This window comes from Ranitomeya imitator, chromosome 2 (assembly GCF_032444005.1).
Source record: "Ranitomeya imitator isolate aRanImi1 chromosome 2, aRanImi1.pri, whole genome shotgun sequence".
Classification (NCBI taxonomy): domain Eukaryota; kingdom Metazoa; phylum Chordata; class Amphibia; order Anura; family Dendrobatidae; genus Ranitomeya; species Ranitomeya imitator.
This window is the reverse complement of record NC_091283.1, coordinates 629,101,335-629,126,477: the sequence shown is the minus strand read 5'-3', so window position 1 is coordinate 629,126,477 and position 25,143 is coordinate 629,101,335. Positions and strand designations below refer to the sequence as shown.

Below are 25,143 nucleotides of genomic sequence, written 5' to 3'. Positions count from 1 at the left end.
TTTTTTTTTTTTTTCTTCAAGATTGTGAAAACCGTCTGAAGCATTGACTTGAAAATAGCTTTTGTGACTTTATTGATATATTTTGTGGTTGGACGTCAAGGTTGCTGAAATAAGTAAATAAAGGCTGATTTAAGAGACTTTTAACTGCTTATCTTCAGTACTGAAAAAAAGGCTTAAAGCTGACCTGTCATCACATTCAATGCCACCAAGCCGCAGCTATGGTGGCATAGCTGACAGGTCCAGCAGTGTGGACAGCCCTCTATCCGCCTCCCTGGTGCCTCCGCACTAAAATATTACACTTTATTCCTCTCGACGGGCACCACTGGAAGCATGAAGTGTCTGTATCGGTCCGATGGAGTGTGAACAAATCTGCGCTATCTACAATGCACTGCGTCATCAGTTGCTGGGCAGGAATTTTTTTACTGCCCAGCGACTGATGACGCGGCACAGCGCAGGGCTCAAGCACTGATTGGTTCACACTCCAAAACACCAACAGGACCACTTCTTGATTCCCGTTACGCGCGCCAAGGGGGCAATAAAGTTTAGTATTTCAATGAGGAGGCACCCAGGGAGGTGGACAAAGGTCTCTCCACACAGCTGGACCTGTCAACTATGCCACCATAGCTGCGGCTTGGTGGCATTGAATGTGATGACAGGTCCTCTTTAAAGCGTCGAGTTGAAAATAGCCTGTGTTTTCCTTGTGAAATTTAATACTTAGCTGCTCAATCGTGCATAGCGTGTGCTGTCAACCAACAAACACCTTACCCCACTAATTTCACATAAAATGTAATGTGATATGATCATCAGATGTGGATGATTATATTATTGATTATTATCAATATTCATTTATATGGGGATTATGATTTGGACAACATGGCTACAAATCCCAACTCCCATATTTATCCTTTACCTGATAAAAATATCCAGTAGAGTCTCTTTTATCCAAGCTAAACGTGAGCAGAGGGTGCTTGGATTTGTGAAAAACTGGGATAACTCAAACAACTGAATAAAATGCCCCCCTTTGTATCCTGCTGTCCCGCTTTGGGTCTTCCTGTCCCTCTTGTATCCTTCTGTCCCTCTGAGTATCCTCCTTTTGTGTCATCCTACCTCTCTTTTATGTTCTAGTGTCCGCTTTTGTCCATTTTTTGTGTCTAAAAGGGGAGCCCTGGGCAGCCGCCTGGATGCTTGGATAAAGCAGTAAATTGGCTGGCAAAGTGCTGTACAGTCATGGCCAAAAGTATTGAGAATGAGACAAATAGTAATTTTTCCAAAGTCTACTGCTTCATTTTTGTAATGGCAATTTGCATATACTCCTGAATGTCAGAGTGATCAGCTTAACAGCAATTACTGTACTTGCAAAGTCAATATTTGCCCAGAAAATGAACTTTAACCCCCAAAACACATTTCAACATCATTGCAGTCCTGCCTTAAAAGGAGCAGCTAACATCATTTTAGTGATTGATCCATTAACACAGGTGTGGGTGTTGATGAGCACAGGGCTGGCGATCAATCAGTCATGATTAAGTAAGAATGACATCACTGGACACTTTAAAAGGAGGCTGGTTCTTGGTATCATTGTTTCTCTTCAGTTAACCATGGTTATCTCTAAAGAAACATGTGCAGCCATCATTGCACTGCACAAAAATGGCCTAACAGGGAAGAGTATTGCAGCTACAAAGATTGCACCTCAGTCAACAATCTATCGCATCATCAAGAACTTCAAGGAGAGAGCTTCCATTGTTGTCAAAAAGGCTCCAGGGCGCCCAAGAAAGACCAGCAAGCGCCAGGACCGTATCTTAAAACTGTTTCAGCTGCGGGATCGGACTACCAGCAGTGCCGAGCTTGCTCAGGAATGGCAGCAGGCTGGTGTGAGTGCTTCTGCATGCACTGTGAGACTGCGGAGACTCTTTGAGCAAGGCCTGGTTTCAAGGAGGGCAGCAAAGAAGCCACTTCTCTCCAGAAAAAAACATCAGGGACCGACTGATATTCTGCAAAAGGTACAGGGAGTGGACTGCTGAGGACTGGGGCAAAGTCATTTTCTCTGATGGATCCCCTTTTCGATTGTTTGGGACATCTGGAAAACAGCTTATTCGGAGAAGAAGAGGTGAGCGCTCCCACCAGTCTTGTCTCATGCCAACTGTAAAGCATCCTGAAACCATTCTTGTGTGGGGTTGCTTCTCAGCCAAGGGAATCGGCCTAAAAACAGCCATGAATAAAGAATGGTACCAGAATGTCCTCCAAGAGCAACTTCTCCCAACCGTACAAGAGCAGTTTGGCGCCCAACAATGCCTTTTCCAGCATGATGGAGCACCGTGCCATAAAGCAAAGGTGATAACTAAATGGCTCATGGAACAAAACAGAGATTTTGGGTCCATGGCCTGGAAACTCCCCAGATCTTAATCCCATTGAGAACTTGTGGTCAATCATCAAGAGACGGGTGGACAAACAAAAACCAACAAATTCTGGCAAAATGCAAGCATTGATTATGCAAGAATGGACTGCTATCAGTCAGGATTTGGTCCAGAAGTTGATTGAGAGCATGCCAGGGAGAATTGCAGAGGTCTTGAAGAAGAAGGGTCAACACTGCAAATATTGACTTGCTGCATTAACTCATTCTAACTGTCAATATAACCTATTGGTGCTCATAATATGATTGCAATTATATTTCTGTATGTGATATAAACATCAGACAAACACTAATAAAAACCAGAGGGCAGCAGATCATGTGAAAATAGAATTTTGGTGTCATTCTCAAAACTTTTGGCCATGACTGTATACGTTACCCTCATCTTTTTCCCACAGCCACACACAAAAAAAAAAAAATCTGCCCTGTATAGCGGGGAACAATATGAAGGTTTCCATTCCCATTCAAGTGAACCTGGATGGAAAACAGGCACATAAGATTCAATTATGCCTTGCCTACTGACGAAGAAGCAATACCGAGTCCTATATCAGACATGTGAACGTAAGCAGGATCATTTATTGTTCCATGAAAGCTATTTTGTTGGATTTGTTATGATGGCCTTCGTATTAACCTAGAGACCAGTATACACTAAAATACATGTTCCATTTCCAAATATTTTTGTTAAGATAAAACCTATTATTTTATTAAAAGTTATTAAAAAAAAATTCTATATATCTCCATTAAAAGTTATTGATGTCAACAAACCTAAGTAACCAATAAAATCCTGCAAACGATCCAACATTCTATAAAGAACAATGTATTGAGAATAATATAGGTATATAAGCAAGAAGTATGGTGCAAGACTGCTCATCTCTATGACATGGCCGGCCTAATAAGGAGGTGGGAACACTGGGTCAAAGACCTATGATGCCAGGGCTCACATCTCCCAGGGGTGGGAGAAGTCAATGGACATGTAATCCTGTCAGATGCAAATAGGTTACAGGATCTGTATATCCATGGCATTCTGACCATAACCCCATATAGAATAATAAATATACCCATATTCTTACTGGAAGTTAATGAAATGTTTCATCATATTTTACCAATAATCAACATATAAAACAATAATTGTACACATACGTGTTCTTACCAGGAATTGATCGAATATGATACTGGGCATGTGTATTCACAATATATCACCTATAATCCCCATACAGAACAATAATTATACCCATATTCCTATCAGAAGTAGATGAAGTATGTTCCTGGGCATGTGTATTTGTGATATTTCACCCATAATCCCCATACAGAACAATAATTATACCCATATTCCTATCAGAAGTAGATGAAGTATGTTCCTGGGCATGTGTATTTGTGATATTTCACCCATAATCCCCATACAGATCAATAGATATACCCATATTCCTATCAGAAGTAGATGAAGTATGTTCCTGGGCATGTGTATTTGTGATATTTCACCCATAATCCCCATACAGAACAATAGATATACCCATATTCCTATCAGAAGTAGATGAAGTATGTTCCTGGGCATGTGTATTTGTGATATTTCACCCATAATCCCCATACAGAACAATAATTATACCCATATTCCTATCAGAAGTAGATGAAGTATGTTCCTGAGCATGTGTATTTGTGATATTTCACCCATAATCCCCATACAGATCAATAATTATACTCATATTCCTATCAGAAGTAGATGAAGTATGTTCCTGGGCATGTGTATTTGTGATATTTCACCCATAATCCCCATACAGAACAATAATTATACCCATATTCCTATCAGAAGTAGATGAAGTATGTTCCTGGGCATGTGTATTTGTGATATTTCACCCATAATCCCCATACAGAACAATAATTATACCCATATTCCTATCAGAAGTAGATGAAGTATGTTCCTGAGCATGTGTATTTGTGATATTTCACCCATAATCCCCATACAGATCAATAATTATACTCATATTCCTATCAGAAGTAGATGAAGTATGTTCCTGGGCATGTGTATTTGTGATATTTCACCCATAATCCCCATACAGAACAATAATTATACTCATATTCCTATCAGAAGTAGATGAAGTATGTTCCTCGGCATGTGTATTTGTGATATTTCAGCCATAATCCCCATACAGATCAATAGATATACCCATATTCCTATCAGAAGTAGATGAAGTATGTTCCTGGGCATGTGTATTTGTGATATTTCACCCATAATCCCCATACAGAACAATAATTATACCCATATTCCTATCAGAAGTAGATGAAGTATGTTCCTGAGCATGTGTATTTGTGATATTTCACCCATAATCCCCATACAGATCAATAGTTATACTCATATTCCTATCAGAAGTAGATGAAATATGTTCCTGGGCATGTGTATTTGTGATATTTCACCCATAATCCCCATACAGAACAATAGTTATACCCATATTCCTATCAGAAGTAGATGAAGTATGTTACTCGGCATGTGTATTTGTGATATTTCACCCATAATCCCCATACAGAACAATAGACATACCCATATTCCTATCAAAAGTAGATGAAATATGTTCCTGAGCATGTGTATTTGTGATATTTCACCCATAATCCCCATACAGATCAATAATTATACCCATATTCCTATCAGAAGTAGATAAAGTATGTTCCTGGGCATGTGTATTTGTGATATTTCACCCATAATCCCCATACAGAACAATAATTATACCCATATTCCTATCAGAAGTAGATGAAGTATGTTCCTGGGCATGTGTATTTGTGATATTTCACCCATAATCCCCATACAGAACAATAGACATACCCATATTCCTATCAAAAGTAGATGAAATATGTTCCTGAGCATGTGTATTTGTGATATTTCACCCATAATCCCCATACAGAACAATAGTTATACCCATATTCCTATCAGAAGTAGATGAAGTATGTTCCTGGGCATGTGTATTTGTGATATTTCACCCATAATCCCCATACAGAACAATAGATATACCCATATTCCTATCAGAAGTAGATGAAGTATGTTCCTGGGCATGTGTATTTGTGATATTTCACCCATAATCCCCATACAGAACAATAGTTATACCCATATTCCTATCAGAAGTAGATGAAGTATGTTCCTGGGCATGTGTATTTGTGATATTTCACCTATAATCCCCATACAGATCAATAATTATACCCATATTCCTATAAGAAGTAGATGAAATATGTTCCTGGGCATGTGTATTTGTGATATTTCACCCATAATCCCCATACAGAACAATAATTATACCCATATTCCTATCAGAAGTAGATAAAGTATGTTCCTGGGCATGTGTATTTGTGATATTTCACCCATAATCCCCATACAGAACAATAATTATACCCATATTCCTATCAGAAGCAGATAAAGTATGTTCCTGGGCATGTGTATTTGTGATATTTCACCCATAATCCCCATACAGATCAATAATTATACCCATATTCCTATCAGAAGTAGATGAAATATGTTCCGGGGCATGTGTTTTTGTGATATTTCACCCATAATCCCCATACAGAACAATAGTTATACCCATATTCCTATCAGAAGTAGATAAAGTATGTTCCTGGGCATGTGTATTTGTGATATTTCACCCATAATCCCCATACAGATCAATAATTATACCCATATTCCTATCAGAAGTAGATGAAATATGTTCCTGGGCATGTGATTTTGTGATAATTCACCCATAATCCCCATACAGATCAATAGATATACCCATATTCCTATCAGAAGTAGAGGAAGTATGTTCCTGGGCATGTGTATTTGTGATATCTCACCCATAATCCCCATACAGAACAATAATTATACCCATATTCCTATCAGAAGTAGATGAAGTATGTTCCTGAGCATGTGTATTTGTGATATTTCACCCATAATCCCCATACAGATCAATAGATATACCCATATTCCTATCAGAAGTAGATGAAGTATGTTCCTGGGCATGTGTTTTTGTGATAATTCACCCATAATCCCCATACAGATCAATAGTTATACTCATATTCCTATCAGAAGTAGATGAAATATGTTCCTGGGCATGTGTATTTGTGATATTTCACCCATAATCCCCATACAGAACAATAGTTATACCCATATTCCTATCAGAAGTAGATGAAGTATGTTACTCGGCATGTGTATTTGTGATATTTCACCCATAGTCCCCATACAGAACAATAGACATACCCATATTCCTATCAAAAGTAGATGAAATATGTTCCTGAGCATGTGTATTTGTGATATTTCACCCATAATCCCCATACAGAACAATAGATATACCCATATTCCTATCAGAAGTAGATGAAGTATGTTCCTGGGCATGTGTATTTGTGATATTTCACCCATAATCCCCATACAGAACAATAGTTATACCCATATTCCTATCAGAAGTAGATGAAGTATGTTCCTGGGCATGTGTATTTGTGATATTTCACCTATAATCCCCATACAGATCAATAATTATACCCATATTCCTATAAGAAGTAGATGAAATATGTTCCTGGGCATGTGTATTTGTGATATTTCACCCATAATCCCCATACAGAACAATAATTATACCCATATTCCTATCAGAAGTAGATAAAGTATGTTCCTGGGCATGTGTATTTGTGATATTTCACCCATAATCCCCATACAGAACAATAATTATACCCATATTCCTATCAGAAGTAGATAAAGTATGTTCCTGGGCATGTGTATTTGTGATATTTCACCCATAATCCCCATACAGATCAATAATTATACCCATATTCCTATCAGAAGTAGATGAAATATGTTCCGGGGCATGTGTTTTTGTGATATTTCACCCATAATCCCCATACAGAACAATAGTTATACCCATATTCCTATCAGAAGTAGATAAAGTATGTTCCTGGGCATGTGTATTTGTGATATTTCACCCATAATCCCCATACAGATCAATAATTATACCCATATTCCTATCAGAAGTAGATGAAATATGTTCCTGGGCATGTGATTTTGTGATAATTCACCCATAATCCCCATACAGATCAATAGATATACCCATATTCCTATCAGAAGTAGAGGAAGTATGTTCCTGGGCATGTGTATTTGTGATATCTCACCCATAATCCCCATACAGAACAATAATTATACCCATATTCCTATCAGAAGTAGATGAAGTATGTTCCTGGGCATGTGTATTTGTGATATTTCACCCATAATCCCCATACAGAACAATAGACATACCCATATTCCTATCAAAAGTAGATGAAATATGTTCCTGAGCATGTGTATTTGTGATATTTCACCCATAATCCCCATACAGATCAATAGATATACCCATATTCCTATCAGAAGTAGATGAAGTATGTTCCTGGGCATGTGTTTTTGTGATAATTCACCCATAATCCCCATACAGATCAATAGATATACCCATATTCCTATCAGAAGTAGATGAAATATGTTCCTGGGCATGTGTTTTTGTGATATTTCACCCATAATCCCCATACAGAACAATAGTTATACCCATATTCCTATCAGAAGTAGATAAAGTATGTTCCTGGGCATGTGTATTTGTGATATTTCACCCATAATCCCCATACAGATCAATAATTATACCCATATTCCTATCAGAAGTAGATAAAGTATGTTCCTGGGCATGTGTTTTTGTGATAATTCACCCATAATCCCCATACAGATCAATAGATATACCCATATTCCTATCAGAAGTAGATGAAGTATGTTCCTGGGCATGTGTATTTGTGATATTTCACCCATAATCCCCATACAGAACAATAATTATACCCATATTCCTATCAGAAGTAGATGAAGTATGTTCCTGAGCATGTGTATTTGTGATATTTCACCCATAATCCCCATACAGAACAATAATTATACCCATATTCCTATCAGAAGTAGATGAAATATGTTCCTGAGCATGTGTATTTGTGATATTTCACCCATAATCCCCATACAGAACAATAATTATACTCATATTCCTATCAGAAGTAGATGAAGTATGTTCCTGCGCATGTGTATTTGTGATATTTCACCCATAATCCCCATACAGAACAATAATTATACCCATATTCCTATCAGAAGTAGATGAAATATGTTCCTGGGCATGTGTATTTGTGATATTTCACCCATAATCCCCATACAGAACAATAATTATACCCATATTCCTATCAGAAGTAGATGAAGTATGTTCCTGGGCATGTGTATTTGTGATATTTCACCCATAATCCCCATACAGATCAATAATTATACCCATATTCCTATCAGAAGTAGATGAAATATGTTCCTGGGCATGTGTATTTGTGATATTTCACCCATAATCCCCATACAGAACAATAATTATACCCATATTCCTATCAGAAGTAGATAAAGTATGTTCCTGGGCATGTGTATTTGTGATATTTCACCCATAATCCCCATACAGATCAATAGATATACCCATATTCCTATCAGAAGTAGATGAAATATGTTCCTGGGCATGTGTATTTGTGATATTTCACCCATAATCCCCACACAGAACAATAATTATACCCATATTCGTATCAGAAGTAGATGAAGTATGTTCCTGAGCATGTGTATTTGTGATATTTCACCCATAATCCCCATACAGAACAATAGATATACCCATATTCCTATCAGAAGTAGATGAAGTATGTTCCTGAGCATGTGTATTTGTGATATTTCACCCATAATCCCCATACAGATCAATAATTATACCCATATTCCTATCAGAAGTAGATGAAATATGTTCCTGAGCATGTGTATTTGTGATATTTCACCCATAATCCCCATACAGAACAATAATTATATGCCTTCAGAAGAAGCTAACGCGAAACGCGCGTCGGGGCAGAGGGACGCCGAGGAGCGCATACCAGGCCTATAACTAGGTAACATATCATATCACTACACCGTTCTATGTGAGAATTCAGCATGTTGGGAACCTGAAAGTTAGGATTATAGCATGATTACATGTCTCCCTTTATTAGAATGACTGGCATTCCATAGGCCGTTATGTATGGGGATTTTTCAGAGTCCAACGGCATCTTGATATAAACAGACTGTCTCACTATTATAACATAGCAGTTCATATGTTTATGCATGTTTTGGCCTGGGTTCTAGGCGCTTACCTATGGCAATATAGTCCCTCTTTTTGAGGATCTGTACCCTTTTTCTATGTAGTAATTCATACTTTTACACATTTGTCTTTTTGTACAAAAAAAATATGTCTAATAAAATGTATATTTTATCACAGTACCGTGGTGGATCATATTAATTGTGGTATCACACCTTTTTGTGTAGGTTATCACCATAAGTGCCAGTATTCACAGGAGATCTGTACTTAGTATGCAGTGTCTGTGTAGAGGTAATACAGAGATCACTGGTGACATTATACACAGGAGCTCTGTATATAATGTATAGGTAATACAGTGATCACTGGTGACATTGTACACAGGAGCTCTGTATATAGTGTATAGTGTCAGTGTATAGGTAACACTGACTCACCAGTGATGTCTCTAGGTGAAGTCCTTCATCTTTCATCCAGCACAGACCGCCATCATTTCTTCCAGCCAGGACTCGTTTCTGCAGGAAATAACAGTTATCTCGAGCTCCGCTTGCAGAACACATTACTTAAATTTTCACAACTTCTACATTACAACACATGAAGGAAAAAAAGGTGATATAGTGTCACTCTTCACAGTAACAGGACCGCCCCCCCATTTAAAACAGTATCCTCAAAAAATAAAATAAATACATCACTGCAGTAATAATATCCCTTAATTAGCCCCTATGGTAATAATATTCCCCACCCTGGCCCCGTTTATCTCATTCCTGGCTCCAGCCATATGTTCTCCCATCCTGCACTCATGAGTATCCATTCTACACCATATGATCTCCCCATCCTGCCCCATCTGTCTCCATCGTATTCATCCTGCCCCATGATCCAATCCTGCCCCATGTCTTTCATTCTGCCCCGTGTCTCCAATCATGCCCCGTGTCTACATTCTGCCCATGCCTCCAGTCCTGCCCCCAGTGTGTCCAGCAATCTGCCCCAGTATGTCCAGCATATTGCCCCAGTGTGTCCAGCATTGCCCCCAGACAGTGTGTCCAGCAATCTGTCCCAGTGTTTGACTCCAGCATATTGCCCCCAGTGTGTCCAGCAATCTGCCCTTGTGTGTCCAGCATTGCCCCCAGACAGTGTGTCCAGCAATCTGCCCCAGTGTGTCCAGCAATCTGCCCCAGTGTGTCCAGCATATTACCCCCAGTGTGTCCAGCAATCTGCCCCAGTGTGTCCAGCAATCTGCCCCAGTGTGTCCAGCATATTACCCCCAGTGTGTTCAGCATATTACCCCCAGTGTGTCCAGGAATTTGCCCCAGTGTGTCCAGCATATTGCCCCAGTGTGTCCAGCATTACCCCCAGAAAGTGTGTCCAGCAATCTGCCCCAGTGTGTCCAGCATATTACCACCAGTGTGTCCAGCAATCTGGCCCAGTGTCTCCAGCATTGCTCCAGTGTCTCCAGCATTGCCCCAGTGTCTCCAGCATTGCCCCAGTGTCTCCAGCATTGCCCCAGTGTGTCCTCCAGCAATCTGCCCCAGTGTGTCCAGCAATCTGCCCCAGTGTCTCCAGCAATCATCTGCCCCAGTGTGTCCAGCATTGCTCCAGTGTGTCCAGCAATCTGCCCCAGTGTCTCCAGCATTGCCCCAGTGTCTCCAGCAATCTGCCCTAGTGTGTCCTCCAGCATTGCCCCAGTGTGTCCAGCAATCTGCCCCAGTGTCTCCAGCAATCTTCCCCAGTGTCTCCAGCATTGCCCCCAGTGTGTCCTCCAGCAATCTGCCCCAGTGTCTCCAGCATTGCCCCCAGTGTCTCCAGCATTGCCCCAGTGTGTCCTCCAGCATTGCCCCCCAGTGTGTCTACCGTTAGCTTATCAAAAAACAACAAAAAAAAAAAACAGTCTCCTCACCTGTCCGCGCTCCAGGCGGCGAGCTCCCTCCAGCAGCGCACACTCGCCGGCGACTGACAATGACGTCAGACGCCGGCGACGTGTGCGCTGCGGCCGACTTCAGCTGCCAACCTCCAATTGGCTGGCGGCTGTTGTTGTTAACTATTGACGTGCGGTCGCGTGCCCGCACGTCAATAGGAAACCGCCGCAGCGCCGGAAGGGGCCCGATGCGGACCCCCTCTCTCTGCCCACCGGGTCCGGGGTCACATAAATGCCGGCGGGCATTCACAGACGATTAGTGGAGGGTCAATCTGTGCGGTAGCCCAGGGCCCCCCCAGACCACTGGGCTACCGCCCATATTGACCCTCTGATAATCCGCCCCTGGTTCCCACACACAGGGTGTATGTACAGGATGTGCTCTTTTTGTGTGATAAATGAGGGTCATCTTGAAGTAACAGTAGTGAGACGAGGGCCACACCCATGTTGAAAATGAACGCAGGTGGCTGCACATGTATATGTCAATCGGCGCTCTTACCCATCAGCGTTAATAAAATTGGTCCAATGTTGTTCCTGAAAAGTCGGCCGGGTGTCATGAGAGTATAATGTGATTTTTCTCACCTAGCATCTGTATGACATCCGTGTGGCTTGCGTATGCAATGCGATTTTAACATTAGATTTTACATAGAGTAACTGTCATTGAAAGAAAGTTTTCTAAGGCTACGTTCAGATTACGTTAATGGGACCGCGCTAACGAACAGCGTTGCACGGCAAAATTAACGCCGTGCAACGCATCCGTTAGCGCGCCCATTGGCAGCAATGGGAACGCGCATCGCTAGCGCGTGCCATTTTCGGCACACGCTAGCGATGTGCCGGTGTTTTGTGATGCGCCTCGGACGCTGCTTGCAGCGTCCGCGGCGCGCCCGAGGTCCGTTCCTCGCTCTCGCAGATCGGGGATCTGCGAGAGCGGGGACGTTAAACGCGACCCCGAAAAAGACATTGCGTTAGCGCAATCCGCTAGCGCTTAGCGCTAAACGGATTGCCCTAACGCAATCTGAACCTAGCCTAACAGAATATTCTTCAATACATAGGTAAATAGGTAGAAATATTTGAGCTATATAACCGTTGCTTTGCGTGTATAGCTTACTGTAAATGTATTAAATTAAAAAAATGGTATGGGGTCCGCCGAAATTTAAATAACCAGCTGATGGAAATCTGACAGCTGGGGGCTGAGGTTTATAGCCTGGGAATAGGTAAACATGGAGCTTCCCAGGATATTAATGTCAGCTCACTGCTGTATACTTAGCATTTACTGGTTATTACACTGTGGAACCCCCCAAAAAATGACATGTGGGCCCCTTATAATTAATAACCAGCAAAGGCTAGGCAGACAGCTGTGGGCTGATGTTGATCATGTCATCTTTCAGCACGACATCTAGATGTAGCAGAGCAAGGGATAAATGGATTATCTTCTCGTTGAACAGGTGAGGAATATGGTGGTTTATTATCTCTTGTCTTTTACAGGGGACGTGGGCTTCAGTGGATTAGGTATAAATGGAAGTATAACTTTGCTTTTTTAATTTCAAATAAAGATGTCCGTGTCTTTATTTAAATTAAAGGACTCTATTCAGGTTGTGTTTTTTTTTCCATTTGACTTCAAGGTTAGTAATGGGGGTGTCTTATGGATGCCTCTCCATACTAACCCCTGGGCTTGATGTCAGCTGCCAATACAAAGCTGACCTCAACCCCAATACCATTACCCCACTTGCCACCACACCAGGGCAAGTGGGAAGAGCGGAGGCTAAGCACCAGAATTGGTGCATCTTATGGATGTGCCAGTTCAGGGGCAGCTGAGAGCTGATGTTTTTAATCTGAGAAGGGGGCCAATATCCATGGCCCCTTCCTAGCCTCTTAATATCAGCCTGCAGCTGTCTCTATAGCCTTTGCTGGTTATTATAGAGGGCGCCATTTTAATAACCAGGTACGGCTAGTATTCAGGTGTTAGCTGATATTAATAGCCTGGGAAGCGCCATGCTTACTACCCCCATCCCAGTCTATACACATCTGCCCCTAGCTGTCGGCTTTTCCTGTGCTGGTTATTAGAATTTCGTAGGACCCCACACCATTTTTTTCTTTAAGTTATTAGCTAAACACAAACTACACACGAACTGCACTAATTATATAGGTCACTGACAACTTTCAATGTATTTTTTTCTATATACAGTTGTGGCCAAAAGTATTGACACCCCTGCAATTCTGTCAGATAATACTCAGTTTCTTCCTGAAAATGATTGCAAACACAAATTCTTTGTTATTATTACCTTCATTTAATTTGTCTTAAATGAAAAAGCACAAAAAGAATTGTCCTAAAGCCAAATTGGATATAATTCCACACCAAACATAAAAAATCATGTGATGCTTCCCTAATTTGTGTAATTAACAGCACCTGTAACTTACCTGTGGCACTTAACAGGTGTTGGCTATAACTAAATCACACTTGCAGCCAGTTGACATGGAATAAAGTTGACTCAACCTCTGTTCTGTGTCCTTGTGTGTACCACATTGAGCATGGAGAAAAGAAAGAAGACCAAATAACTGTCTGAGGACTTGAGAAACCAAATTGTGAGGAAGCATGAGCAATCTCAAGGCTACAAGTCCATTTCCAAAGACCTGAATGTTCCTGTGTCTACCGTGCGCAGTGTCATCAAGAAGTTTAAAGCCCATGGCACTGTGACTAACCTCCCTAGATGTGAACGGAAAAAAAAAATTGACAAGAGATTTCAACGCAAGATTGTGCAGATGTTGGCTAAAGAACCTCGACTAACATCCAAACAAGTTCAAGCTGCCCTGCAGTCCGAGGGTACAACAGTGTCAACCCGTACTATCTGTCGGCGTCCGAATGAAAAGGGACTGTATGGTAGGAGACCCAGGAAGACCCCACTTCTTACCCCGAGACATAAAAAAGCCAGGCTGGAGTTTGCCAAAACTTACCTGAAAAAGCCTAAAATGTTTTGGAAGAATGTTCTCTGGTCAGATGAGACAAAAGTAGAGCTTTTTGGGCAAAGGCATCAACATAGAGTTTACAGGAGACAAAAAGATTCATTCAAAGAAAAGAACACGGTCCCTACAGTCAAACATAGTGGAGGTTCCCTGATGTTTTGGGGTTGCTTTGCTGCCTCTGGCACTGGACTGCTTGACCGTGTGCATGGCTTTATGAAGTCTGAAGACTACCAACCAACAAATTTTGCAGCATAATGTAGGGCCCAGTGTGATAAAGCTGGGTCTCCCTCAGAGGTCATGGGTCTTCCAGCAGGACAATGACCCAAAACACACTTCAAAAAGCAATAGAAAATGGTTTGAGAGAAAGTACAGGAGACTTCTAAGGTGGCCAGCAATGAGTCCAGACCTGAATCTCATAGAAAACCTGTGGAGAGATCTAAAAATGGCAGTTTGGAGAAGGCACCCTTCAAATATCAGGGACCTGGAGCAGTTTGCCAAAAAAGAATGGTCTAAAATTCCAGCAGAGCATTGTAAGAAACTCATTGATGGTTACCGGAAGTGGTTGGTCGCAGTTATTTTGGCTAAAGGTTGTGCAACCAAGTATTAGGCTGAGGGTGCCAATACTTTTGTATGGCCCATTTTTGAAGTTTTGTGTGAAATGATCAATGTTTTGCTTTTTGCTTCATTCTCTTTTGTGTTTTTTCATTTACGACAAATTAAATGAAGATAATAATACCAAAGAATTTGTGATTGCAATCATTTTCAGGAAGAAACAGTATTATCTGACAGAATTGCAGGGGTGTCAATACTTTTGGCCACAACTGTATATCTATTCTATCTCTTCTATTCTGACAGGTCACACAGTGAATTTACTGTAATTGGCTGATGAAATGTCGGGTTTTCTAGGACATTGGTTACTAAAAATCGGACGGCACTCGCATTGTCCCTGTGCTGTGCGTTTTTTTTCTTCTTGCGCCCATTGACTTGCATTGGCGAGTCACGTCCGACATACGCAGCAAATCGCAGGATATTGTGATTTTTTTTTTTTTTTTAAAAGTCCAATCTGAGCTAAGAATAAAATCGGGACTCAAAGCTTAACATTGGTCAAAATACAATCCAATTATTTTTAATTAGATTGCACGCGTCTGTTTTTCACGCAAATGAGTATGAGCCCTTAAGGAAAAAAATGAGCACTAAAGATACGTTTTGTCCTCCAGAGATGGGAAGAAACTGGCATCTATCAGTTATTTATGCTCATATGTGTTGGGTGTAATCTTTGTGGATCAGTCATTTATAGCATATTGTGTAGATATGTCTTAAATGTCACCGTTGGGAAAGCCCCTTTAAAAAATGCATTCTTTTTACCAGAGATTTTGGATCATTTTAATTTCTGTTGCAGTCTCTTTAAGAACGTCTTCTATGAAACAATGGTTCTTTCTATAACTGAACCCTGTGGGATGTACAAAGGCAGAAGAGACGTGGCACAGAAGATCCTAACCCTCACCCTAGAGATCATCTACCTGCTGACTGGAGAGGTGAGGGGATCTGTAAATTATGTCATGTGACGTCACTTTTAAAAAAAACCGAGACATAACAGAAATGTATTTTCAAAATCGGTATAGCAGGTCTGGACGAAGCCTTGTCTTCAAAACTGTAAAATAAGTCCAGACAAACAGGCCGCTGAAAGCATCAAGCTCCATCTCTCCAGGCAGAATCGGTCACAAGACCAACCTTGTGCAGTAGAGAAACCTAACAGTGATATTTGACACTGCTCTGTGTTCCTCTACTAACAATGATGGTGGCCTACTTGATTGCACCTTAAATCAGTTGTTAAGGTACCTTCACACATAATGATATTGTTAACGATATCGTTGCTTTTTGTGACGTAGCAACGATATCGTTAAGGAAATCGTTATGTGTGACAGCGACCAACGATCAGGCCCCTGCTGGGAGATCGTTGGTCGCTGAAGAAAGTCCAGAACTTTATTTCGTCGCTGGATCTCCCGCGGACATCGCTGGATCGGCGTGTGTGACACCGATCCAGCGATGTCTTCACTGGTAACCAGGGTAAACATCGGGTTACTAAGCGCAGGGCCGCGCTTAGTAACCCGATGTTTACCCTGGTTACCAGCGTAAAAGTAAAAAAAAAAAACACTACATACTTACCTACCGCTGTCTGTCCCCGGTGCTCAGCTGCTCTGCACTCCTCCTGTACTGGCTGTGAGCACAGCGGCCGGAAAGCAGAGCGATGACGTCACCGCTCTGCTTTCCGGCTGACCGACGCTCACAGCCAGTACAGGAGGAGTGCAGAGCAGCTGAGCACCGGGGACAGACAGCGGTAGGTAAGTATGTAGTGTTTGTTTTTTTTACTTTTAGGATGGTAACCAGGGTAAACATCGGGTTACTAAGCGCGGCCCTGCTCTTAGTAACCCGATGTTTACCCTGGTTACCGGCATCGTTGGTCGCTGGAGAGCGGTCTGTGTGACAGCTCTCCAGCGACCAAACAGCGACGCTGCAGCGATCCGGATCGTTGTCGGTATCGCTGCAGCGTCGCTTAATGTGAAGGGGCCTTAAGTGTTAAGTATTGACACATGGTCATAATCTCTCTATTCATCAACCAATCCATTAGGCTGAATTTGTACAAATATCTATTTAGAGGGTTATTCCCATCTTAATAGATGGATATTACTGGATAGTGTTTCTAAATACAGGCACCTTTGTCATTTACTGCTTATTAAAACGTGTAGCCTTTCTTTAGGTATTAAAACTTTTATTTTTTTACTTCTTGTTGCCTGGAAGACCGACCACCACTGCTGTAAAGCTTAAGGGGAATTTGTCTTCAGATTTTGCCAGCTATTCTGAGAGCAGCATAATATAGAGACAGAGACCCTGATTCCATGATGGAATACTTGCTGTAGTTTCAATAAACTTCTTCTGATAATATTGTGATTTTATTTTATCACTAGAGTACTAGTAAACGTGATGTCATGTAATCCTCCATATTCATGTCCTCTGTACAACCCTCTCTCCCTTTTCTTTCACTGATTGGCAGCTTTCTGCCTATGTACAGTGTACGTAGAAGGCTGCCAATCAGTGGTGTGGGCGGGGTTATACAGAACACAACATTCATAGAACAGAAGATAAAACAGTAATTCCATCAAAACTGCAGCAAGCAGCCAAGTAAGTGATACATTATTAAAATCAAAGTCTTTGCCCCTACATCATGCTGCTTTCAGAGGGGTAGCAAAAACATGGTGACAGATTCCCTTTAAAAGCACTGAACTGGAAATTATTAGAAGGAAACTTTGCCCTCCTCCAATCCTGGCTTCAAAAAAGTACTTACAAGCTAAATGGAGAAGAACTTGTAAGTGCTGTGCATGTTCTGCTGTCTAGCTGTGGTGGTCGGTCTCCAAGGCGATGAACTGCAATCAAAAGTAAAGTGTTAATTTAATATCTCAGGATCAACTGACAATTTCTATCACCAATAAATTGGCTTATATTTACAAGCACTATCCCACAATACCAATTTATGAAGATGGGAGTAAACTTTTAATCACTGCCATGTTTGCACTTCAAACTTCATTACCTGGGTGACCTGTCATTCTGTACTGTGCTATTAGATTTCAGTACTACAGCTCACATGGCTTATAGATGGACCGCAGCACATCCCGAACTTATGTGCCAACCTATTACCAAAAGAATGCCCCTGGGGATACAGGGCAGCTGCTATGGCTACTGAGCAACAGTGTGTTACCATTGCTGGCTCCTAAATTTTGAATGTGTTTACTAGACCTTGCTAAAATTTTGGACGTGTATACAGGAATACTTACATGCTGTCTACATATTTAGGATTATAGATTAGTAAAAAAGACATCTAGTGAGCATGTGATTACTAGAAGATGCCTCCATGTGTCAGAAGGATGGAGCAGGAGCCACAGCCCCATCATGGAGCCTCCACCTCACTCACTGATACCTGAGAGATACAATGATCAGAAGATCCTGGACCTCACCAACAAGATGATTGAGCTGCTGACTGGAGAGGTGAGCGCTGCTGGGAATACTGAGGCATTATACGGTAACACAAGGGATGATGTGTCTGGATGATGACTGTATCATTGTATGTGTCAGGTTCCTATAAGGAGTCAGGATGTCACTGTCCATTTCTCCATGGAGGAGTGGGAGTATATAGAAGGACACAAGAATCTGTACAAGGACGTCATGATGGAGAACCATGAGTCTCCCCCTTTACCAGGTAGGAGGAGACTTACATTAATTGAATGGAGAAAGCAATTTTCATTTGATTTGATTTATGACTTACACACAATGGATCCTATTTATTAAGGCCGAGAGTACTGTAAATTGTAAGGTGGTTGGTGAGATTTGGGACAAATTTATAAACGAAAATGCAAACACATTTTCACCTCTTAGGCAAAAATCATTTTACAGTTGTGATCAAAAATTTACATACCCCGGCAGAATTTTTGCTTTCTTGGCCTTCTTTCAGAGAATACGAATGATAATACCAAAACTTTTTCTCCACTCATTTTTAGTGGACGGGTGAAACCATTTATAGTCAAACTACTGTGTTTTCTCTTTTGAAATCAGAATGACAACCCAAAACATCCAAAATGCCCTTTTTTATATATACTTTCTTTTCCATCAGTGTTGTATTGTTTAAGCACTAGACTATTTTCTCCCTCGCCACATTGGGGGACACCGGACCATGGGTGTTATGCTGCTGTCACTAGGAGGCTGACTCTAAGCTGAGACAAAAAAAGGTTAGCTCCTCCCCTGCAGTATACACCCTCATGCTGGCTTCCAGAGACCCAGTTCAAGCTTAGTGTCCGTAGGAGGCACACTGATTTTTAATCTTTCTATTCCGGACGAAGGGGGCGACGGATTCTTTCATGTTCCGATCTCCCCCGAACCAACAACAGGCGAGCACGGGAGTTTCACCTCTCCGTATCCTCTCCTGCGACGTGGGAGCCACTGCCTGAGCTAACCCTTTTGGGCGACGGGCCCTTTCCCGGGCACCGATCTCCCCTCTAAGTACAGACGAGCACTGGTGTTTTACCTCCAGTATCCTCCTCTGCAGCCAGGCCTTTTATTGCCGGACATCTGCCCTGTCCACCAGGTTTCACCCTCGGCTGTACAGAGGCACTATTACCCATGGCGTCCGTGCAGCCCACACTGCATCACCACTTTTTATGCGACTGATACAGGTGGTGGACGGTTCCTCTCCACCCCCCTCCTGGGGTCGGTGGATGGAGGCTTCCCAACCCCTGCACCGTCCCTGTCTTTCACCCCAGGCACTCCTCACCTCATCACCTCAGGCCCCTTGTGTCTCGGGGAGGGGGGGGGGGGTCGCCGGCTCTGCGGTCCGGAGGGCTCTCTTTCTTAGGATGGCACACTTTTTTTCTGGGCCTCTTATATTCCGGCCATCAGCGGCCGCGCACCGGGCCGAAGCCGAAAATTTAGTCCCCGGCTTCGGCCTAGCACAGGCCGCATCCCGATAGGCTCCGCACCCTATTACACGTCATTATACGGCGCCTCCCCTTGGTCCTGGCGCTTCTCGCTCTCTGCGAGATCTCCTCTCCCCACTCTCGGCGGCCATCTTGGATCGTTCCTCTGCACGCCGCAAGCTCCTGCTCTCCAGCCGCACGTGCAGCGTTTTCTCCGTCTGTCTCCAGCACCGCCGCCGCCTCTCCTCTCTCTCTCTGCGGGACACAGGACCTCGGGTAAGGAGACCACGTCAGGTTCTCCCCTGCAGCGCCGCCCTCGCTTCCTTAGATTTAGACCCTGGTCTTACATTAGGGTACACCATGTCCCAGTCAAAGTCTAAAAAGTCTTCTAAGGTGCATACTACCTTTTTTTCTGGGTGTACCACCTGCCAGGCTCCACTTCCTCGGCCTCAGAGCTCCCCCCTCTGCTCAGCCTGCGATGCCCCATGTGCCCAGGAGCCCTCCACCGCCACCGACTCCGGTGTACCTAGTCCCCCCGCGTGGGTCGCGTCGCTTTCACAGTCCATGGACTTTTTAGCCAATGCCATCAAATCCATTCAGAACCCTCCTGGGGAACGGGGCAATCCGTTACAGGTGTTAAGAGATCCCTCCGTATCAGGGGAATCGTCAGCCAGCAGGGGCCGCTCTCTCTGGAAAGAGGCACGGTCATCCAGAAAACGGATCCGCACTACCTCTCCTGAGCGCTCACCTCGCCACTCAGCTTCTGGCAGCTCCACCTCTCGCTCACCCTCTTTGGGGGCTCGCAGCGTTCATGACTCTGAATATGAGTCTGATGTATCCTTAGACCCAGAGGCTCCGGAGTTTAGATCTACGGTTGACTCCCTCATTGTAGCAGTCAATCACGCACTTAAAGTGGACGATGACTCTAATGCTGCTCCGGACCACGCAGTCTCCTTTACCAGAACCAAACGTTCTCATAAGACTTTCGCCTCTCACCCAGATTTTCTTGAGATAGTCAGGCGACACAGGGAGCGTCCGGATAAGCGTTTCACGGGAAAAAAGGACCTGGTATCGAAGTATCCTTTTTCAGCAGATCTCGTGAAAGACTGGACGGATCCCCCACTAGTAGATCCTCCGGTTTCGCGCCTTGCTTCCAAAACGCTCCTATCTGTTCCGGAGGGCGCTACGATTAAGAGTCCCACTGAACGCCAGCTAGATTCCCTAGCTCGCTCAGTGTACGAAGCCTCAGGCTCTTCCCTATCTCCCTCCTTCGCCGCGGCTTGGGTGGCCAAGGCAATGGTTTCCTGGGCGGATGCTCTAGCGAAATCCATTCATGAACAGGATCTCCCGGCTGAAATGGTGGACCTTGCTAAACAGATTGCCATGGCTGGTGATTACGTGATGTACGCATCTCTCGATGCAGCGAATTGCGCAGCCTCGGCGGCCTCAAACGCCATCACTATCCGAAGGGCTATTTGGCTCAGAGAGTGGCGCGCAGATTCCTCCTCTAAAAAATCTCTGATTTCTCTCCCTTTTCAGAGCGGGCGTCTTTTTGGTGAAAAGTTAGACCAGCTTATTTCCGATGCTACAGGGGGAAAGAGCAAGTTCCTTCCACAACAGAGGCCCAAGGCGGCCTTCCAGTGCCAGCCATATTTTCGTTTTCGGCCCTTTCGTACCAGCCCAGCCTGCTCCAATCCTGCCGGTTTCTCCAGATCGGACCGATCCGCTCGCTCAGACAGAGACGCTCGTCCCTCTTTCAGGCCGAATCCGTCCTGGAGAAGAAAGCCTAGGCAGCCCAGGACCAGAGGTTCTAGACCTCCCAGATTTCCTTCTCAATGACTCGGGAACGGCGCCAGTCGATACCACCAGAGTAGGCGGACGCCTACTTCTTTTTCAGCAAGCCTGGCTCTCCATCGTTCACGACGAATGGGTCAGGGATCTGGTGTCGTCTGGCTACAAAATAGAGTTCTCCGCTCCCCCTCCAACTCGGTTTTTTCCCTCTCATCTCCCCAGTTCGGGAGCTCAGTCTCGCGCTCTCCTTTGCGCCATTCACTCCCTCCGCCAGAGCGGGGTCATTGTTCCGGTTCCGGAACACGAGAAGTTCAAAGGTTTCTACTCAAACCTCTTCGTCGTACCAAAGAAGGACGGGAAAGTGCGCCCCATTTTGGATCTGAAGCTCCTGAACAAGTGCGTAAAAGTACGACACTTCAGGATGGAATCGCTCAGGTCGGTCATCTCCTCGATGGAAAGAGGGGAATTCTTGGCATCGATAGACATCAAGGATGCCTATCTTCACATTCCAATATTCCCGCCACATCAAAGGTTCCTCCGCTTTGCCGTTCTAGAGGACCATTTCCAGTTCACGGCCTTACCCTTCGGTCTTGCCACGGCACCCAGGGTATTCACAAAGGTCATGGCGGCCGTCATGGCCATTCTTCATTCACGAGGAGTAGTCGTCTTACCTTACTTGGACGACCTCCTCATAAAGGGTCCGTCTTAGCAGGCCTGCGAGGCAAGCGTCCACATTACCTTGGATTTCCTTTCACGCCTGGGCTGGTTGATCAACTTGAGCAAGTCCTCTCCCGTTCCTGCCCGACGCATCTCCTTTCTGGGAATGATCCTGGACACTTCAAGGGGTCTAGTCTTGCTTCCTCGGTCCAAGGCCCAAGCGCTTCAGCAAGGAGCCCGGACTCTCTGCCATCCTCGCCCGCGACCCATTCGGTTCGCTATGAAGATCCTGGGCAAAATGGTCGCAGCAATCGAAGCGGTGCCTTTCGCTCAACTCCATCTCCGTCCCTTGCAGCAGGCTCTGCTGGACAATTGGGACAGGAGTCTCTCATCTCTCGACCGTCCTTGCCCGTTGTCTCCGCGGGTCAGACAATCTCTTGTATGGTGGACCCTGGGTACATCTCTTCTCCAGGGGAAGTCCTTTCTCCCGATCCGCTGGTTAGTGCTAACTACCGACGCCAGTCTCCTCGGCTGGGGTGCGGTGCTTCTTCACCACTCTGCCCAGGGCCGTTGGACTGTTCGGGAGTCGAGGCTCCCTATCAACATTCTGGAGATTCGTGCGATCAGGCTTGCTCTGAGTCGCTTTCACGCCCTGCTTGCGGGTCACCCGATACTAGTCCAATCGGACAACGTCACAGCGGTGGCTTACATCAACCACCAGGGGGGTACCCGCAGCAGGGCGGCGATGCAGGAGCTCTCCCACATTCTTCGTTGGGCCGAAACCAACCATTCCACCATTTCCGCGGTGCACATTCCGGGAGTCGAAAACTGGGCGGCGGACTTTCTGAGCCGCCAGGGCCTTGCCTCGGGGGAGTGGGAACTCCATCCAGAGGTTTTTCGACAGATCTGCCTTCGCTGGGGGACCCCGGACGTGGATCTGATGGCGTCCAGATTGAACGCCAAGGTCCACAACTTCATTGCGCGTTCTCGGGATCCTCAGGCCATCGGAGTGGACGCGCTGATATTCCCTTGGAATCAGTTTCAACTCCCATATGTGTTTCCTCCACTTCCCTTACTGCCGAAGGTGATCCGAAAGATCAAGATGGAGGGAGTTCCGGTCATTCTGGTCTCCCCAGATTGGCCACGTCGCGCTTGGTACGCGGAGCTCGTTCAGCTCGTAGCCGACGTCCCCTGGCGGTTACCAGACCGCCCAGACCTGCTTCGCCAAGGACCGATCTGCCACCAGAGCTCAGGGGCCCTACGTTTAACGGCGTGGCTGTTGAAACCTGGATTCTAACTCGAGCTGGTTTCTCTCAGCAGGTCATTCCCACCATGCTAAGCGCTCGCAAGGCGTCTTCCGCTTCCATTTACCACTGCGCCTGGAAGACCTTCTTCTCATGGTGCAGGCTCCGAGGTCACCCTCCGCTAGTCTTCTCAATCCCTTGCATCTTGGATTTCCTTCAGTCCGGGTTGGATTCCGGCTTGGCACTGAGTTCCCTCAAAGGTCAGATCTCAGCGTTATCCGTGTTGTTTCAACGCAGGATCGCTGCCAACCTTCAGGTCAAGACTTTCATTCAGGGGGTCTCCCATGTGGTACCCCCCTACAGAATGCCGTTAGCGACCTGGGATCTCAACTTGGTCCTGGGGGTTCTTCAGGAACCTCCATTTGAACCCCTTCAGGACGTTCCGCTTTCTGTCCTCTCCTGGAAGGTTGCCTTCCTCGTAGCCGTAACGTCTATCAGACGGGTCTCAGAATTGGCCGCTTTATCCTGTCGGGCTCCTTTTCTTGCCTTCCATCAGGACAAGGTAGTCCTACGCCCTTCTCCGGCCTTTCTTCCTAAGATGGTATCATCTTTTCACCTTAACGAGGACATCATTCTTCCCTCTTTTTGCCCGCAGCCAAAACACAGAGTTGAAAAAGCCCTTCATACCCTGGACGTGGTACGGGCTCTTAGGAGGTACATTTCCAGAACGGCTCATTTCAGAAAATCGGACGCCCTTTTCGTGCTCCCAGAGGGTCACAGAAAGGGTTTGGCTGCCTCTAAAGCCACGATAGCCAGATGGATTCGATCTGCTATCCAGGAATCCTATCGGGTCAGGGGTAGTCCTATCCCAGCGGGGATTAGAGCACACTCCACTCGGTCGATGGGTGCGTCCTAGGCCATCCGGCACCAGGCTACAGCGGAGCAGGTGTGCAAGGCTGCTACGTGGTCCAGCCTGCATACTTTCACAAAGCACTACAATGTTCACATTCACTCCTCTGCGGACGCGGCCCTTGGCAGACGTATTCTGCAAGCGGCCGTTGCGCATTTGTAGTCAGATGGTACACGGAGTTATTTGGTTGTATTGTTTCCCTCCCAGGGACTGCTTTGGGACGTCCCATGGTCCTGTGTCCCCCAATGTGGCGAAGGAGAAATAGGGATTTTTGTGTGTACTCACCGTAAAATCCTTTTCTCCGAGCCACTCATTGGGGGACACAGCACCCACCCTGGTAGCCTTACGGCTCGTTACCTTTCTTAGTTTTTGACTGTTTTGTTGACATGTTATACTCTAATGTTACTTGATATTTTGTTGTTATTATTCTACTGCTTTTGCACTGAACTGGGTCTCTGGAAGCCAGCATGAGGGTGTATACTGCAGGGGAGGAGCTAACCTTTTTTTGTCTCAGCTTAGTGTCAGCCTCCTAGTGACAGCAGCGTAACACCCATGGTCCTGTGTACCCCAATGAGTGGCTCGGAGAAAAGGATTTTACGGTGAGTACACACAAAAATCCCTATTTTTCAAATCTCACACATTTCTAAATTGACACGTGCAGTTAAAGATCCTAAGAAACGTGCAATTGTGACACAAATTTGATGCAACTGTAGTAAAAATATCAATAAATCTGGGGAA

General features: G+C 44.5%; 1 protein-coding gene across 3 annotated transcripts in view; it reads left to right on the top strand.

Annotated features, from left to right (window-relative positions):
* LOC138665255 (zinc finger protein 34-like) overlaps positions 1-25,143 on the top strand; it is a 56,850-nt gene that overhangs the window by 5,741 nt on the left and 25,966 nt on the right. The window contains exons 2-5 of one of the 3 annotated variants that reach the window (XM_069752567.1): positions 9,202-9,292; positions 15,741-15,876; positions 18,191-18,382; positions 18,470-18,593. In XM_069752567.1, the coding sequence (XP_069608668.1) occupies positions 15,769-15,876; positions 18,191-18,382; positions 18,470-18,593 (424 nt within the window). In that variant the 5' untranslated portion in view covers positions 9,202-9,292; positions 15,741-15,768. The remainder of the gene's footprint in view (positions 1-9,201; positions 9,293-15,740; positions 15,877-18,190; positions 18,383-18,469; positions 18,594-25,143) is intronic. The other 2 variants (XM_069752569.1, XM_069752568.1) reach the window with 2 other exon arrangements.